At 38.8% G+C, this 15,966-nt stretch overlaps 2 protein-coding genes across 2 annotated transcripts; both read right to left on the reverse strand.

Annotated features, from left to right (window-relative positions):
- Window positions 1–3,052: 3,052 nt before the first annotated feature.
- On the reverse strand, window positions 3,053–3,798 carry LOC133720679 (non-specific lipid-transfer protein 1-like). Its single transcript, XM_062147102.1, has 2 exons — window positions 3,373–3,798; window positions 3,053–3,259 (listed from the first exon to the last, which is right to left on the reverse strand). Exons 1-2 carry the CDS (start codon window positions 3,714–3,716, stop codon window positions 3,250–3,252), a joined length of 354 nt encoding a protein of 117 aa, XP_062003086.1. The 5' UTR covers window positions 3,717–3,798; the 3' UTR covers window positions 3,053–3,249.
- Window positions 3,799–15,211: 11,413 nt separating this feature from the next.
- Window positions 15,212–15,966, reverse strand: LOC133721675 (non-specific lipid-transfer protein 1-like). The gene is made up of 2 exons (XM_062148356.1): window positions 15,543–15,966; window positions 15,212–15,423 (listed from the first exon to the last, which is right to left on the reverse strand). Exons 1-2 carry the CDS (start codon window positions 15,881–15,883, stop codon window positions 15,414–15,416), a joined length of 351 nt encoding a protein of 116 aa, XP_062004340.1. The 5' UTR covers window positions 15,884–15,966; the 3' UTR covers window positions 15,212–15,413.

Below are 15,966 nucleotides of genomic sequence, written 5' to 3' on the forward strand. Positions count from 1 at the left end.
GGTGAGTTTCTTCAAGTTACCTTACGTGCCACACGATTTTAAACCATTAGAAACTTCTGGACTACAAATTTAATTTAGGTGTGAGAATTACATGCATAAACAAGTTTATGTAGGAACTACTTTTCTGAAATATTTCTGTTAGAAAGTTGTAAAATATTATCCAAATTATGTGTGCACTTTCACTTGTTATGTATCTTTTTTTGCAAGAAAATTGAAAATACCGTCCAACATGGAACATGGTTTCAACAATTTCCGTTAAACCTAACAAGAATAATTTTAAGCAAAATGCATTTTCCTTGATCACTCTAATTAATTGAAACATCTCTGGCCACATCTTACAGTAAGGTTAGTGTTATATCTCTATCAAACTATATATGTCATTACTCAAAGTGTGTACGTGTAGGAGGAGTTGGGAAGGAGTCGGTTGGTAGTTGTGCTCAGTTAATTCAGTGGCGGACGCAGACACTTTTGGCTATGGGGGCGGAAAAAAAATGAACAACCACATAACCAAATTCTGATGAATACAAAAAACTTCAATCAGTATATGTATAGCAAGGTCATGGCAGTGGTTTCCAATAACAAGAATTTGAGATATTTTCGTAAAATACTGACTTCCTCTTTTACCCTTATTTCTTCTCGATAACACCACACCACCATGTGCAAATCTGCAAATCGGATTAATCCTTTCTGCCTCTACTACCCGTCAAGGCATCAACCCAGAAACTCTCATCTCTCCCTCTCTCTCTCTCTCTGCAAACCATTTATCCCTTTATTTCTGTCAATCAAAAAATTCAACTGGCCATCTAAGAAAATTTTACAGTAGCTTCCAAATCGAACATCAAATTTATATTCCCCTAGAATTTCTCTAGTTTCTCTTTCTTTTTCTATTTTTGAAGGAAACTTTCCATAGAAGCTCAAATTAACCCAGAACCAACTAATCCAATCGCATGAGGAAATATAAAGTCTAAACTTCCTCTTAATTTTGGAATTGATTCTATCTTTTTCTAGATCTTTTCAAGAAGCATTTTGCAGAATCGTTGAAAGAGAAGCCACTGGGGCCATTGCTCTCAATAAAATATGAAGCCAGTTCAAACAAAATGAAAAACCACGGGGGGCAGTTGCCCTTGCCCCCACTCGTCCCCACTTGCATCCGCCCCTGCTAGTAGTCAGTTTAATGCTTGGGTACGTACGGACTATATTTTTGGTTTTAAGATGACAGTTCGGCACGTCCCTTCACTTATTACATCCTATCAAAGGATCGATATACCACTACTAGAAATATGGCCTATAGCCACAGCCCCAATAGGGACGATCACCCATCTGTGGCCTTTATACACTCAATAGGGACGGTTTGAATTTTTATGTGGCAAATTTAGACATTGCCATGGCATCCATCTCCAACTGAACCAAAATGAATACATCATGGGCAATATGTTGATTTAGCCACAAATTAAGTTCTACCTCCGTCCCAAAGTGATACCCAAATCAATACATCCTTGACAATATGCTAATTTAACCACAGATCCGTTCAACATCCGTCCCAATCGTTATTTTTAATAGCCACTGATGGCTGTATTTTGTAAAAGATGAAATGATTGGGAGTGGCCAAAATATTGACATGATATTTTGGCCACATGTGTCAATATTTTGGCCACATGTATAGATGAAATTATATCTATATCTATACACATGGCCAAAATATCATGTCAATACACCCATCAGTGGCTATTAAAAATAATGATTGGGATGTAGTTTCTTATTGACATGATATTTTGGCCACGTGTATAGATATAGTTTCTTATCTCGAATTTGAATGTGAGTTTATCGCCACTTGTCAAACTATAAGTGGCTATCCAAATTATGGTTTATATTTTATCTACCACGTATTATATCTTATCTGATGATATCATTTCAAACCGTCCATAAATATGAAGTCATTGTCACTCTCATCTCTCACAGAAATCTAGTTCCATGGAGAACAATGCTTTCTTGTTTGCTGTGGAGCCTCTAAAAGGATTGCATTGGTAGGGCACTAGGGCATTAATGATGACTAATTTAATAGTATGAGTATGACATGATTCGTAAGTCACTGTAAATTTGCAAGTCCATTTACGCAATTCAAATTGAGCAACTCTATTGACTCAAATTCAAAATGAGCAAGTCCATTGACTCAATTCAACACACGCAAGTCCATTGACGCAATTCACAAATTGCTAATATAGCAACAGTAAAAGAAATTCCATAGGAGGATAAAAAAGCACATAAAACATACCCAAAATCGATGTGAAACAGCATCAGCGGAACTGCACAGTAAACAATGAAGTTATTGTATTCGTTTGGGTATGTTTCTCCGATACGGCGAGTGGCCGGGAGGGACTGCTTTGGGGATCGAAACTGAAACCATCAGCCTTGATTGGAACGGCCCTCGCCGATCTTATCAAATATGTACTCGTTTGTCTCTACGAGATTTCATTCAATTTCTTCTTCAAGTTCAACTATTTTCCTAGTCATCCTTTTTCTTCTTCAAATTCACGCTTCCACGAAACAAAATCCAAAAATGAAAACCACAAAGCAGGAATAGATCTCCAAAAGTTCAAGAATGAATCCGGACCTGAGGAACTCCGAAGCAAGTCCCGAAAATAGGCGATGCCGCCACTAGATCTCTCCATCTCTACAGAGCCGATTCGAAGCTCCCGCTCCGGCGAAGAAGCGACATTGTACGGGGACCAGACGTAGTGAACGCCATTGGGGAGAGAGAGAGAGAGTCCGAATGGATACGGGTTCAAACGGGCTTGGGTAAAGGATGGGAGAGAGAGCTAGCAGTGGCAGCTTTGGTAATTAAGTTTAACTTTAGTGGCAGGTTGTTAAGAGGTGACCTTAATTATCATGGGGACATTTGTGGTACCTGAATTATAATAAGGCACTTTAAAATGACATCTTTTATCATTGACCCTATATTTTTTTTCCCTCTTAAGGCCACTAGATTAAATATTGTATTAAATTTTAGATATAAAAACCAACATATTTACGTAAATGTCACTAGAGTAAAAAATCAACAAACCTCTCTCTTTCCGGCCGACCTCCGGCAAACTCCGGTTTTCTATATTATTAAATACGAGTATTACATCGATCATAAGTTCATAACCTAGTAGATGACATATAAAGTAACTTTGGGTAATAACATCACTCTGGATGTCGCCCACACTTTATTTAACGCTCGATACTATCACTTGGGAAGTTCACTTTCCATCACTTCACGCTGCAACATCAACAGAAGATAACAAAAATTAACTTCAGTTTTCATTTGAGAAAAACACGTACAACAAACAAACTAAAAGTAATTGTCAACGATTGAGTAGTATATCTACTTACGTGGCGCAGTTGGTGGAGGTGCTGATCTTGTAGGGAACGCTAACTCCACACTTGCCGGGAAGCCCAGCTGCAAGGTTAGGGTTGAGTCCTTTGATGCCACCGGTAACCTGTTTGAGGCAATTGCAGGCGGCCTGGCGGTCAGGGGTGGTCTTGGCCATGGCGTTAAGGTTTCTAATTCCGTTGCAGCAAGCGGCAGGGACAACGCCGCCACTCTTCACGTAGGTTGCGCAAGGTGCAATGTTGCTCGCCACTTGGCCGCATGTGATGGCTTGGGCTATGGGCAAAGCAACCACCACGCACAAGAGAGCAACCAAAGTAAGCTTCATAGCGTTAGAGCTAGCCATAATGCACTCTGAGGATGATGAGCTTGGAATGGGTATGTAATCACTTGTTTTGGGAGAGCTTGAGTGAGTGAGTGAGTAGTGAAGGGGCAACGCGGATGGGGATTATATAGGGGAGTGGGGTGAGTTTCTCCAAGTTTCCTTGCTCCTTTGGTCGATCACATCAGTCATTACTTATTAGTTGTTACATCAATTCTGGTGATGTTTTGACTTTTGATGATAAAACGTACATATAAAATTATATGTGCCACGTGTTTTTAAACCATTGGAAACTTCTGGACTACAAGTTTAATTTGGGTGAGCATTACATGCATAAACAAGTCCATGTATGAACTACTTTTCAGCAATATTTTTTTAAGAAACTTGTAAAAATAGTTTTCAAATTATGTGTGCACTTTCACTTGTTATATATCTTTTTTTCAATAAAAGTGAAAATACTTTCCAACATTTCTGTTAAACCTAAAAATGCATTTTCCTTGATCACTCAAACTATAAGTAATGACTGTTTGGACTTTTATGACAACTCCACAATCACTCAAACAGTAAGGTTAGTGTTATATAAATATATCTCTATCAAACTATAAATGTCATTACTCAAAGTGTGTACGTGTAGGAGGAGTTGGGAAGGAGTCTGTTGGTAGTTGTGCTCACTTTAATGCTTGGGTACGTACAACATATTTTTTGGTTTTTAAAATGATAGTTGGGCACGTCCGTTCACTGTGAAATTACATCCTATCAAAAGAAAACCTCAATCAATAATTTTTGAACCTGTTCTTGAAAAATATACACATGTGCATTAGACATGCAACCGTCCAATTAATTTCAACTAATTGACAAATTAAAGAATTTGGACCGAATATCTATTTGTTTTAGACAACTAAAAGAAACCACAAAGTATGTCGGCATTCATCATAAAAAAATAAATATTTTATTCATACCTTCAGAATTGACATTTAAATATTTATTTTCTTTCATGTTACATGTCAAATTACCAATAAGGACAGAAAAGAAGGAATAAAAAAGAGTCTTTTCTTATCTCCACGAATAGTACGTTGTCTTTAACTTCGAGAAAACCTTCTCCTCCAACTTAAACTCCCTTTTTCGAATTTCAATTTTACATTTCTAGATTATACCATGAATTTCAATTTAGATATTCAATATGTGAGAGAGAGAGAGAGAGAGAGAGGTTTTTATTATTGTTTATTATTCAGTTTAATTGTAAATGTAGATGGAGATGGAGATGTCCCTTCTATTCTTGTTGTAAATGTTCAGATGCCTATTCTTTAACCCTTCTTTTCCCAAGCAAACCTCTTATATTCTTTATCTATTTTAGTTTATTTCATCTTGTCTGGAAGTTGAAAGATGCTATAAACAATGAAGATTATTGTTGGGTTAAATACTTGTTACTCCTCAAACTTTTCTCTGAAAAACTGTTTAGTCCTGCGCCTTTCAAATTAAACTGGATAGTCCTTATTCTCTCTAATTCTCACACAACAGATCCAAAATGACTATTATACCCCTCCATTTTTTTTTCCTCTTTTTTATTTTTATCTTTTTACTTATGCTTGGACTATCCACGTCGTCCGGCGAGGCACCCAAGCCTTTTCTTCCTCGCAGAGATCGACGACCTGCAGCTGCACAACAAACCTCAGCCACGCCACTAACAACTCCTTCCTTCTCTGGTAAGCAACGATCACCTCTCCTATTCGGTAACTTCCAAAATCCAAAAATTTCATGGTTCTGGGTCGGGTTAATTGATGAGATAGAGAGGTGGAGAGAGACTAAAATATCAGATTTTCTCTCCGTGGTCGACTAACTTCGATCATATTGTGGCTCACTACTGCCTCCGTCATGCTCACCAACCCTCGACGAGCAAAACCCATTCTCCATGTTGTTCGGCGATGCCCAAAAGTGAACTCAGGCGCCGGCAAACCAATATCCAGAATTGATTTGGACACCCTGGTCCGACACAACACCGCCAAGAGCCTATCTCTTCTTCCATTAATCACATTTGCAAACCTCATAGTTGTGGATTCATGTATGAGAGAGAAACAAGGAGAGATAAGCTAAATCCCGGATTTCCTCTCACCATGGTTGACCAATCTGGGTACCCATCCCGGCAGCTCCTCCGGTCACCACTCCACATCTCAGCACTAGTCTTGTATGCCGGGAACAATGGCATCTCTCAGTGGCAATTGCACAACCCAGCTCCCAGTGTTGTCATCCTCATCCCGACAACTCCTCGTCTCTTCACCTCGGTTCAAACGGGCACTTGGCATCCTTTACCGACAGTCCACAAGCTGCTATCGCTGTCACACCTCACCGCCTCTTGGTGAACAACACCCCACCAACTGTCGGCGCCTAACTACCGGCGACACCATACGTACCGACAACACATCCCGGTGACCCACACCAAGCTCTTGCTCGGAGATGTCGGCACGAACTTGGGGAGGGGGAGAGAGAGAGAGAATAAAAAAAATTAAAAAGAGGAAGAAAAAAAAGAGAGAGATTTTAAAAAAAAAAGAGAAAAAAAAAAAAGAGGAAGAGAGGGTATAATAGTCATTTTGGACATATTGTGGACCTGTTGTGTGAGAATTTGAGAGAATAAGGACTATCCAGTTTAATTTGAAAGACAAGAGACTAAACTGTTTTTCAGGGAAAGGTTTGAGGAGTAACAAGTATTTAACCCATTATTGTTTGTTTTGGTAGATAGCATATTGCTTATTTTTCAAACTACGTTGGAGGTTTATTAAGTGGGGAGGTCCAAATACAAAATTTAGAGGTATGAATAGAAACTTCCTATAAAAAAATATGTAGAACGCAATAGAAAAAAATATGCAACCATCTATCGTTGACATAGTTTCTAAGGAGGTTATCATCTGGTCATTAATTGTATATCAAATAAAGCCATGGTATGCCTTGGAGGCTCGACTCAAAATTATTATCAGAGTCATTCAAAATTAGCTACCATTTTCAATTTAATTTACTTTCAGCATGTCTTTTGGGAAGTAAATCTTGGTCACACAATCCACAATCCAGGAGTAGCGGAATATGTGTGTGTGTGTGTGTGCGCGCGCGCACGCACACGTGCGTGTATGTGTGTGTGTGTGTGTTTCTGTACGATACCCTAGTGGGGTACCAGGAATCACCTGAAGGGCGCAGCATCTCGGAGCTCCATCACCAGTCAATCACAAATAAAGGTCAGAGGGTAGACCGGAGTTGCCGGCCTACGACTCTTCGATGGCTAAGTCAGATACATGTGAGAATGTTGATAAGGTAGGAGTGGAGAGAATGGTGGCTTAGCATAAATGAGAGGATAAGCATGTATTTATAGTGTAGGTTAGGGCTTATCACCCTTCCCTTTCCCATGAGACTAAATGTGGGCTACTAAAGTTGGTAATGTGATGCCCGCCTGGTCAACTACAGAGTACTTGTGGTGTTCTACTCAGCGCATAGCGGGTTTCAACTATATATATATATATATGATTTTCTTAGGTAAGGATATCCTTACCTAAGCTTATGGAACGGATTTCCAGTTTTTGGCCACTTTTAGATCACATATTCACATCTTAACCATTCAGTTTTTAGGTGCTAATGTATAGATCATCTCAGCAAAATTTCAGCCGAATTGATGATCGTTAAGGCATCCAAAACTGCAATTTACACGAACGAACCGAATCTGTCGAACTGGAACCGTTCGTGTACATTGTTGTAAATTGCAGTTTTGAATGCCTTAACGATCATCAATTTGGCTGAAATTTTGCAGAGATGATCTATACATTAGGACCTAAAAACTGAATGGTTAAGATGTGAATATGTGATCGAAAAGTGGCCAAAAACTGGAAATCCGTACCTAAGCTTAGGTAAGGATGTCCTTAGCCAAGAAGGACTGTATATATATATATATATATATATATATCAGATCCTATCCAGAGCGAGTCCTCGCTCTGAAATTTCAGAGCGAGGTTAGGGTTTAGGGTCACTTTTCGGTCGCATATCCACATCTCAACCGTTCAGTTTTTAGATACTAATGTATAGATCATCTTTGCAAAATTTCAACGAAATTGATGGTCGTTAAGGCATTGATAACTGCCTTAAAGCTCAGTACGGTTCAGGTTTGACATATTTAGTTCGTCCATTGGTTTAAGCGAGTTAGATACCTTAAAGATCATCAATTTGGCTGAAATTTTACAGAGATGATCTATACATTAATACCTAAAAACAGAACGGTTGAGATGTGGATATGAGACCGAAAAGTGACCTTAAACCCTAACCTCGCTCTGAAATTTCAGGGCGAGGATAGGATCTGTGTATATATATATATATTCAACCAGCTGGCTTTTTTTTTCTTTTTTTTTTTCCGAAACCAAAGCATAGCTAATTTACCGCGTAAAACTTCTCAGATTAGATGATTATGAAACTGCCGACCCTCATGCAGCTAAGATAAAGAAATTGTTACGGAAAATAAATAATATAATATTTCAGTCAAAAGTCGACCGTGAAAGCTTGTGTGAACGCATATTTTTTGTATGGTAGATGATGATAACAAGACTACAACAATATGTTTTGACCCAAAGAAAAAAGTGAAACTCCATACAAGGACGCAACAAAGTATGTAATCGTAGAAAAACAAAATGTGCATATATTAATGCTAAAAGATAAAAGTTCCGGGGAGATGAAGGTGAAAACCCGGCCTGTCCAGCTGAAAACCCAAGAAGTAGGATGAAAAAAGTAAAAATAAATGATAAATAAAAGGAAAGAAGTATTAAGAGGGGGGGGGGGGGGTGGGGGGGTTGGATAAAATGGTATTTGAGTTTGGAAATTAATTTAGACTAATTGAATGACCAAGTTTATTAATGAAAGTTCTCTCTGACTGACTGTCTACTAGCTATTGATGTCTAGCTTGTTCAAAACCCTAAAGAGATGAAAACCCTTCTCTCTCTTATTGCGCTCGTTCTTGCGCTCCCACTACTGCCGCCTCCCTGTGTCGGCGATAAGAAAGCCGATTCCGGCCGGCTTCCAATTCCAAGGCCTTTGGGTCCGATTCTCCCCTCAGCTTCAAGACGTCTTCATCCCCCACCTATCGTTCATTCTCATCAACTTCTTCTATCTCTTCACATTGATCCAGGGGCTGTGGCCTTTGATGGCACTGATCATGAGGTGCCTGGTTCATTTGGATCGCCCCCATGGTCCACTTTTGTCGCAGAGGTTACAGATCTGAAATGGATGTTGCATGGAGCTTGGGCGCAGACATGGTCAACATTGCCGGTGACTTGCCGATGGATATGGGTGTCCAAATCAATAGGGCAGGACTGTTTTTTGGCTCATACTCGAGCCCAGTTCTCTGTGATTCTGATGACGATGGCACGGTGGTGTTCTTTAAAAGCTATGTTGGTCTTGCGCGGTGGTCCAGGTGGCTGGGTGACTCCCTGCGACGGAGATGGTGGTGGCTGTAGCAGAGAGGCTACTGCCTTCGTGAGATTGGGTTTGGGCCCAATTGGGCTAGGGCACACTGTTGGGCCCGTGCTTAAGGCTACTGCTGTGGGCCAGAAAAGGAAGATGCAAGAAGAGGGTGATGGGCTCGGGCTATTCCTTAACAAATCCATTCAGATCTTTAAGAGTTTGGGCAGCTGTGGGGCCCACTTCAACGTGCTATTAGGCCTAATCTCTCTACAGATCGGACAACTTTTGTGTTCGACAAAATCTCCTAGCCCTACTTTGAAGGGCAAGGAAAAAATATAGATAGGTGTGGTAAGGGCCTATTTACTATGTCTTACTATTATCCATAGTTTATAGGCTCACTTTAAATAAGTGAGCGATTAGTTCGAATATAGGTGGTCTGTTTCTATGTATCACAGTAGTTCTCTTACTACAACTTCTTGATCTGTCTAGTCGAAGGCAGCAGAAGGATATGTAATGGTCATCTTGGCATGCGTTAATGAAATCCACATTTCTTTCAAAAAAAAAAAAATGAAAGTTCTCTCTGATAAAATTAAAATAGAAAAAACGTTTCACACACCATTTTTCTTTATTCACACACACCCTCTATATTTCTATTACTTTAAATCATTTTTTTTTTTTTACAAATTACCCTCTCTTGCAATTAAGTTTTTTTCTTTTTTCTTTTTCTATTTGGCAATTTAATCATTCCCAAATCCTGAACCCTTATTTTCCCGCAGACACAGAGGACTTCAAAACTCTTTTCAATCCTTTTTTTTTTCCATCAAAATTTCTCTAGCATAGTCATTATATCTCTCTAATGTGATGCTCTGAAGTTCAATCAAAGCAGAACAAGCAACTTTAGACCCATTTTTGGAGAAAATTTTACACTTGATTGGCAATGGAGACATGTGAGAACAATATGAGTTCAATGATTATTCGAGTCCATTTGAATTCATCATTCCTGGTAAGATTCTAACGGAAAATATTTGGTGCATTTGAATCCATTGAGCAACTATATAACTTTGGTACGCGCCTGAGAAAAAGAAGAGAGTTTTCCTCCCTGTCCGGCGGCGAGCCTTTTCGCCGTCATCGGACGGGCCATTGTTGATCCCTTGTGGGTCTGGTGTAACACGGTGGTTGTCTGTGAGGTATAGGAGGAGGATATCGCGCCGGTGGGCAGGTTTTGGTTCGTCCCTCGCTGGATTGATCGGCAGATTGGGTTGCAGGTTCGGAGGCGGCCAGGCAGTGACGCGACAATGGCGGCGTGACTAGGGTCTGATCGGACTGCGTCGATCTAGTTTGTGTCTCAGGGATCCGATTTGGTATGGGTTCTCTCCATGGTGCTGCTTCTTCAATGGGACACGATCTGGGACGCCGCATCTCTATAGTGTGACGGAGATGGCAGATCGATGTCTGCGGTGATCAGACGAAGGTGGAGCAGCGCGGTGGGATCGGACCAGGCTTGGCTGACGGCTGGTGTATCTCCTGCTTCCTGGATTGGGCCTTTGGTTTGGACCTTTCTTTGGGCCCAAGTCTAGGCTGATTTTTTAATTGCTTGTTTTAGTTTTATTTATTTTAGTTGGTTATTATTGTCTCGCCTTCGGCGTGTAATAAGTCCCTACATCTATCTTGTAGGACTAGTCGGGCTACATGTCTGTGTGTGCACCCAAAGTGCCTTGTCTGCTCTAGGTAGGCGGCGAGTTCATTGCTTCGTCAAATAGTCGCTACCGCCTAGTGGTAGGGTGAAGCTAAGTGTCGTCGGATTTATCTTCCGACGGCAACATAGTAGGAAAGCTGTGCGTATGGTAATTATGCTACGTTGTAATCGAGTTACATATCGAGTTATCTTTCCGTTATGTCACCACTATGTCAAAACAAATAGAGTCGCCAGTAGAGCGCTCTTTGCTAGTTGGTACCTAGTTGAATACATTCATTTGGTAGAGACTCGTGATAATATTTCAGGATATTCTCTAGATGCTTATTGTAATAAGGGGTTTAGGCTCAATGTCCCCCCTTTGTATTCGACAGTTTCATTAATCAAGGCTTGAGGGAAGCCGCACCAGCCCTTTATTCAAAATAAAAAATAAAAAAAACAGCCAAATTATGATAGCTTTATGATTATAGACATGATTTGTTCTACTATATTATGCTAGAATACGAAAGATTTTGTCATAGGAAAATTATACAAATATGAGTTGAGGGAAGTTTCAAAGATAAGGAGTGGTTGTTTGTGGGGGTGGGGGTGAGTTTCAGCAAGGGTTTGTGTTTTTTATTGAGGGTTGATTGGTTTTGACGCTTCTAGTTACTCTTGTTTATTAGCTTTTATTTTTATGAAGCAATGTTGTGGACTGGTACATTGGTTTTTGTTATTTTCTACCAAATTATTTGGGTAATTCATGCTCCAATATACATTATTAAAGTATTGTGCTGACAATTTTATCATTGCTTCTAGTTGAAAGGAATTAAATGTGTTGAGATAAGGATAACTTGCTCTTTGCTACTGTAGGTTCATACGCAACTTTTTACTCTCTGGTTTTGCAGCCCCAACTATGGTTTATGCATTTCATTTTTATATACATACCAACTTTTTACCATCTATACATTTCAGTTCAGTAACTATAACTACTACTCTAAATAACCAACTAGTTATTGTATTGATATTATCTTCACAATGTTGAATTAGGTCCGGTATCTTTTTATCTAACAATGTGGAGAGCAAAACCATATTTACTGCTAAAAATTAGTGTTCCTTGGAAGATCTTAGTATCATAATATCTTAGTAGCAAAAAAAAATTGATTTATTGTATAATGATGGTTGATTCATGATTGACTTACCAAATAGAATAAAGAAATAAGAAAAGAAAACATAATTGCAAGGAATGGTAGTTATTAGGGTAATTTGTTGACAAATTTTTTTTTTTTTTTTGAAAAGGGGTTTGGGAATTCATTCATTTCCAAAAGAGCAGTGCTACAGACACCAAAAAATTATACCAAAAAGCAATACCAAATGACATGGCGTCTGAGTTGGCGTCTTACTTGTCATGTGACTTGATACACATTTATGCAAGCGTACGTATCATTGTCAAGATAGGGAAGTATTATGCCCAAAGTTTATCGTACCACGGGGATTAGTGGCTAACCCACAATCCTTGGGTAATCGGAAATAAAGACACTTAGCAAACAAAGAAAAGAAAAAGAAAATAAATAAAAATGTTAATCTAAGGCACCAAGCCTTAGCAATGCTCGGCTTTGATTTTCACGAAAGCCTAATCAAAACTAAGAGCCTAGTGATGAATATTTACAATGAGTTGGAGTTCAATATTTTGAGAGTTGATTTTAGATTAACAAAATGTAATGAAATGTAAAGCAATTAATAAAAATGCAAAGAAATTAATAAAAGTGTAACCAAATAAATGGGAATGTCGGGTGTTAGGGAGGTTCCTTCACCCAATTTCATGTGTCGGAAGCTAATCTAATATAGATGCAAATTCCTACTTTGGCGGTAGTCGTATCCAAGGCGGTTCAAGGCTCAAGGACCGAAATTCCCTTTCATGGTATTCCTACTCCGGTTCAAGGGCCGTAGGAACTCACTTGGCATGAATTAGAGCCGGTTCAAGGGTCACTAATTCACATCAAGAGGAGTAGAGATCGAGGAATTAGACTAGTAAGCGACCCGCCCGCGCAATCACGCAACGGGTGTAAATCACTATGCTTATAACCCCTCGAATACGAAATTGAAGGTTTCTAGCTTAGGAATTAGAGGGGGTCAAGCCTCTAACTCCATCCTAGACATGCTCAAAATACATACCCTAGAGTTGACTAGGCTCCTAGACATGCATTTTAACCCAACAAAAATAGATATAAGCATCCATCATATGAAAATTGCATCATTACATTAAATTAAACATCTTCTACACAAAATTTGGGTTAGGGACACAACCCTAACCCCCAACAAGGAAATTACTCACAACCCATAATCATAGACATCAAAATTACAAAATTCAAATACAAAAGAGAAGAGAAGTGTAGGAGAAAACAAGAATAATCACAACTAGCTAAAAAGCTAGCATGACTAGTCTTGAATTACAACTCCTACAATTACCCAAGTCTTGAATCTTGTAGAGGAGATGCCTTTGATGAATCTTTGAAGCTTTGAGTGAGTAAATCCTTCAAATCCCTAAAATAAAACTAAAGAAAATAAAAAGGGAAGAGGAGAGGATGAGAGCAGCCCAAAGGGCTGCCCTGTTTTTTTGTGGTGCGGCGCTGCTTCTGATGGATCGATATAGAGGATGATTGATTGAATATATATGGGTCAATTCGTGGCTACTGTTTGTGAGAGAGGAGAAAAAGATAAGGGTTTGGACGATCCGGTGCGTTTTGGAATTAAGACAAGGGAAGGAAAAAAAATGAAAGGATCTGGTTGCTCCATCCCACGTGATTAGCTGCTGCATAATTTGAATGAAGACAAACAAGGTCCATGCCACTTGTCAACTCATAATTGGTCAGACCAATTAAATTAGACCAAAACGTGCATGCCTGCTTAATTAACAAGTTAATTAACCAATTAACAATAGGTTAATTAACTAATGGTTAATTGGTTAATTAAGGCAAAATAATTTTGTCCTTCTGTCGAGAATTCCGACTTTCACCATTTTGCATCATTTCGGTGTCCATTTTTTCTCGATTTCCGCAACTCCGCTTATTTCCTACAAATAAATAAAAATGGATTAATTACATAATAATTGACTTGAGGATTAACTTATTTATAGTGTTTTAAATACAATTACATGCATAGAAATGCGTGTAATCATCATGACATTCAATTTAATAATTTCTAGCAAATTTCATTGATTTTATCTAGAAAACTAATTAATCAGCAAAAAAGAAGAACGTGATTCACCAAACAACCATATCTGCTATCGCCCTTCCTCAAACAAAACAATCACATCTGCAGAATTAAAAGAGCAAAGAAATCTAGAGAATAGCGCAAAGAAATTACATCAAATCTGGGAGACTGTATATATAATAGTACAACTATTTCTTTCTCCCTCTAACAATATGAGAATTCATATTAAATTCATTTGAAACCCAGTAGAGATGGATCTGGCCATCAATTGAAAATCACCATTTCTCATTTACTCCATCACAACATATCTCTATTTCCAGCAGGATGAAACCCACCACCACTAGCTAACAGTATATAATAGATCATTATTCAATTGCCAATGAACTAATGAATTAAGCCATACACAACTTTTTACTCTATTTACTCTGTTTTGGTTGATGGCATTTTCCTACAGTTGCATGTTAAAGTCTCCATGATTTAAGGGGTTGGTTTAGGGTTCTTCATTCCTTTTGTTGTTGATTATCATATACATTTTTTTCTAATTAAACAACAATAAATTTTAATTATTGATCTTTCCATTTTAAAGAATAAAAATAAAATATAAGAATACAGGCTAAAAATAGTTTGATGATATGACACCTGCCACATCATTTGGTATTGATATTTGATATAATTATTTGGAATCTCAAGCATTTTTGTTTCCAAAATGATCTTTGAATTCTTGAAAATTCTTCTATGCCACCTTGAATTCTTTATGTATCCTAGTTTTAAATGAAATGCTTTGCTCATAACATTCAAATTCCAATCACCTTTATACTCTAATCACGTGTCCCAGACCCACCTGTGCACCAACCACTTCTTTACCGAAACTTGTTCAATTTATAGCAGAAATACAGAATATATGCAATAACTTTTGGCATTGCAGGTCTAAATGTTTTCTTCAATAATTAACAATCTTTCATCTTTTACGCAAGCCTATATTTAGGTATATTATATTTCATATGGTTAACCACTGTTAATCATATCGTGATGGACCACTTAGATGGCGAGGGATTTTCTTGGCGAGAAGCAGGATTCTATAGAGCTCAATTTTTTTACTTTTTTTTTAAAAAAAAATTTCCCCAAGGCTTCTCAATATGAGAGAGAAGAGGGCCTGGACGGTTGCAAGTGATGAAGAAAACATAAGAGAAGAAAGAGACCAGATGCAACATTAATTTGAAATATAGGTACTATAATTAATCCTAGATAGACGAGCTACATAGGTTGTGACCTAGCAGATGACATACAGAACGATAACTTAAGGATTCCCACATGAGGAATCCCAAGTGGATCTCATAAACACCCACAACTTTATTCTCAGGTTAATAATAATATGATCTCTGCGGCCGAAAATTGAGTATCCATCAACCTCTTCACTTCACACTGCAACATAAAACAACAAGAAATCAGCTTCATCGATCTTCATCAGATGATATTTGACAAAATAAATAAATAAACAGGAAAAACTGAAAACAATTGATATTCTGCAGTACTATGCTTACTTGTTGCAGTTGGTGGACGTGCTGATCTTGTAGGGAACGCTGACACCACATTTGCCGGGAAGACCAGCGGCGAGGTTAGGGTTAACTCCGGGAATGGATCCAGCTGCGTTCTTTAGGCAAGTACAAGTTTGCTTGCGGTCGGCTGTGGTCTTCGCCTGGCTGTTAAGGTTGCGGACTCCGTTGCAGCAAGCGGCAGGGACAGGGCCACCACTCTTGACGTAGTTGATGCACGGTGCCACGTTTTGGGTCACTTGGCCGCAGGTGATGGCCTGGGCGACGGGGACAGCCACCACAATGCACATGAGAGCCACCAAAGCAAGCTTCACCACTGCAGATGCCATAATGCACTATGGAGAAGATAAGGAAATATGTGTAGGAATGGGTTTTGTGATCGCTAGAGTTGGGAGCTTGAGTGAGTTGGAAT

Source organism: Rosa rugosa, chromosome 7, assembly GCF_958449725.1.
Source record: "Rosa rugosa chromosome 7, drRosRugo1.1, whole genome shotgun sequence".
NCBI classification, from domain to species: domain Eukaryota; kingdom Viridiplantae; phylum Streptophyta; class Magnoliopsida; order Rosales; family Rosaceae; genus Rosa; species Rosa rugosa.

Bases quoted from the DNA above. Each gene is read 5' to 3' on its own strand.
- LOC133721675 (XM_062148356.1), bottom strand. From the start codon at position 15,883: ATGGCATCTGCAGTGGTGAAGCTTGCTTTGGTGGCTCTCATGTGCATT.
- LOC133720679 (XM_062147102.1), bottom strand. From the start codon at position 3,716: ATGGCTAGCTCTAACGCTATGAAGCTTACTTTGGTTGCTCTCTTGTGC.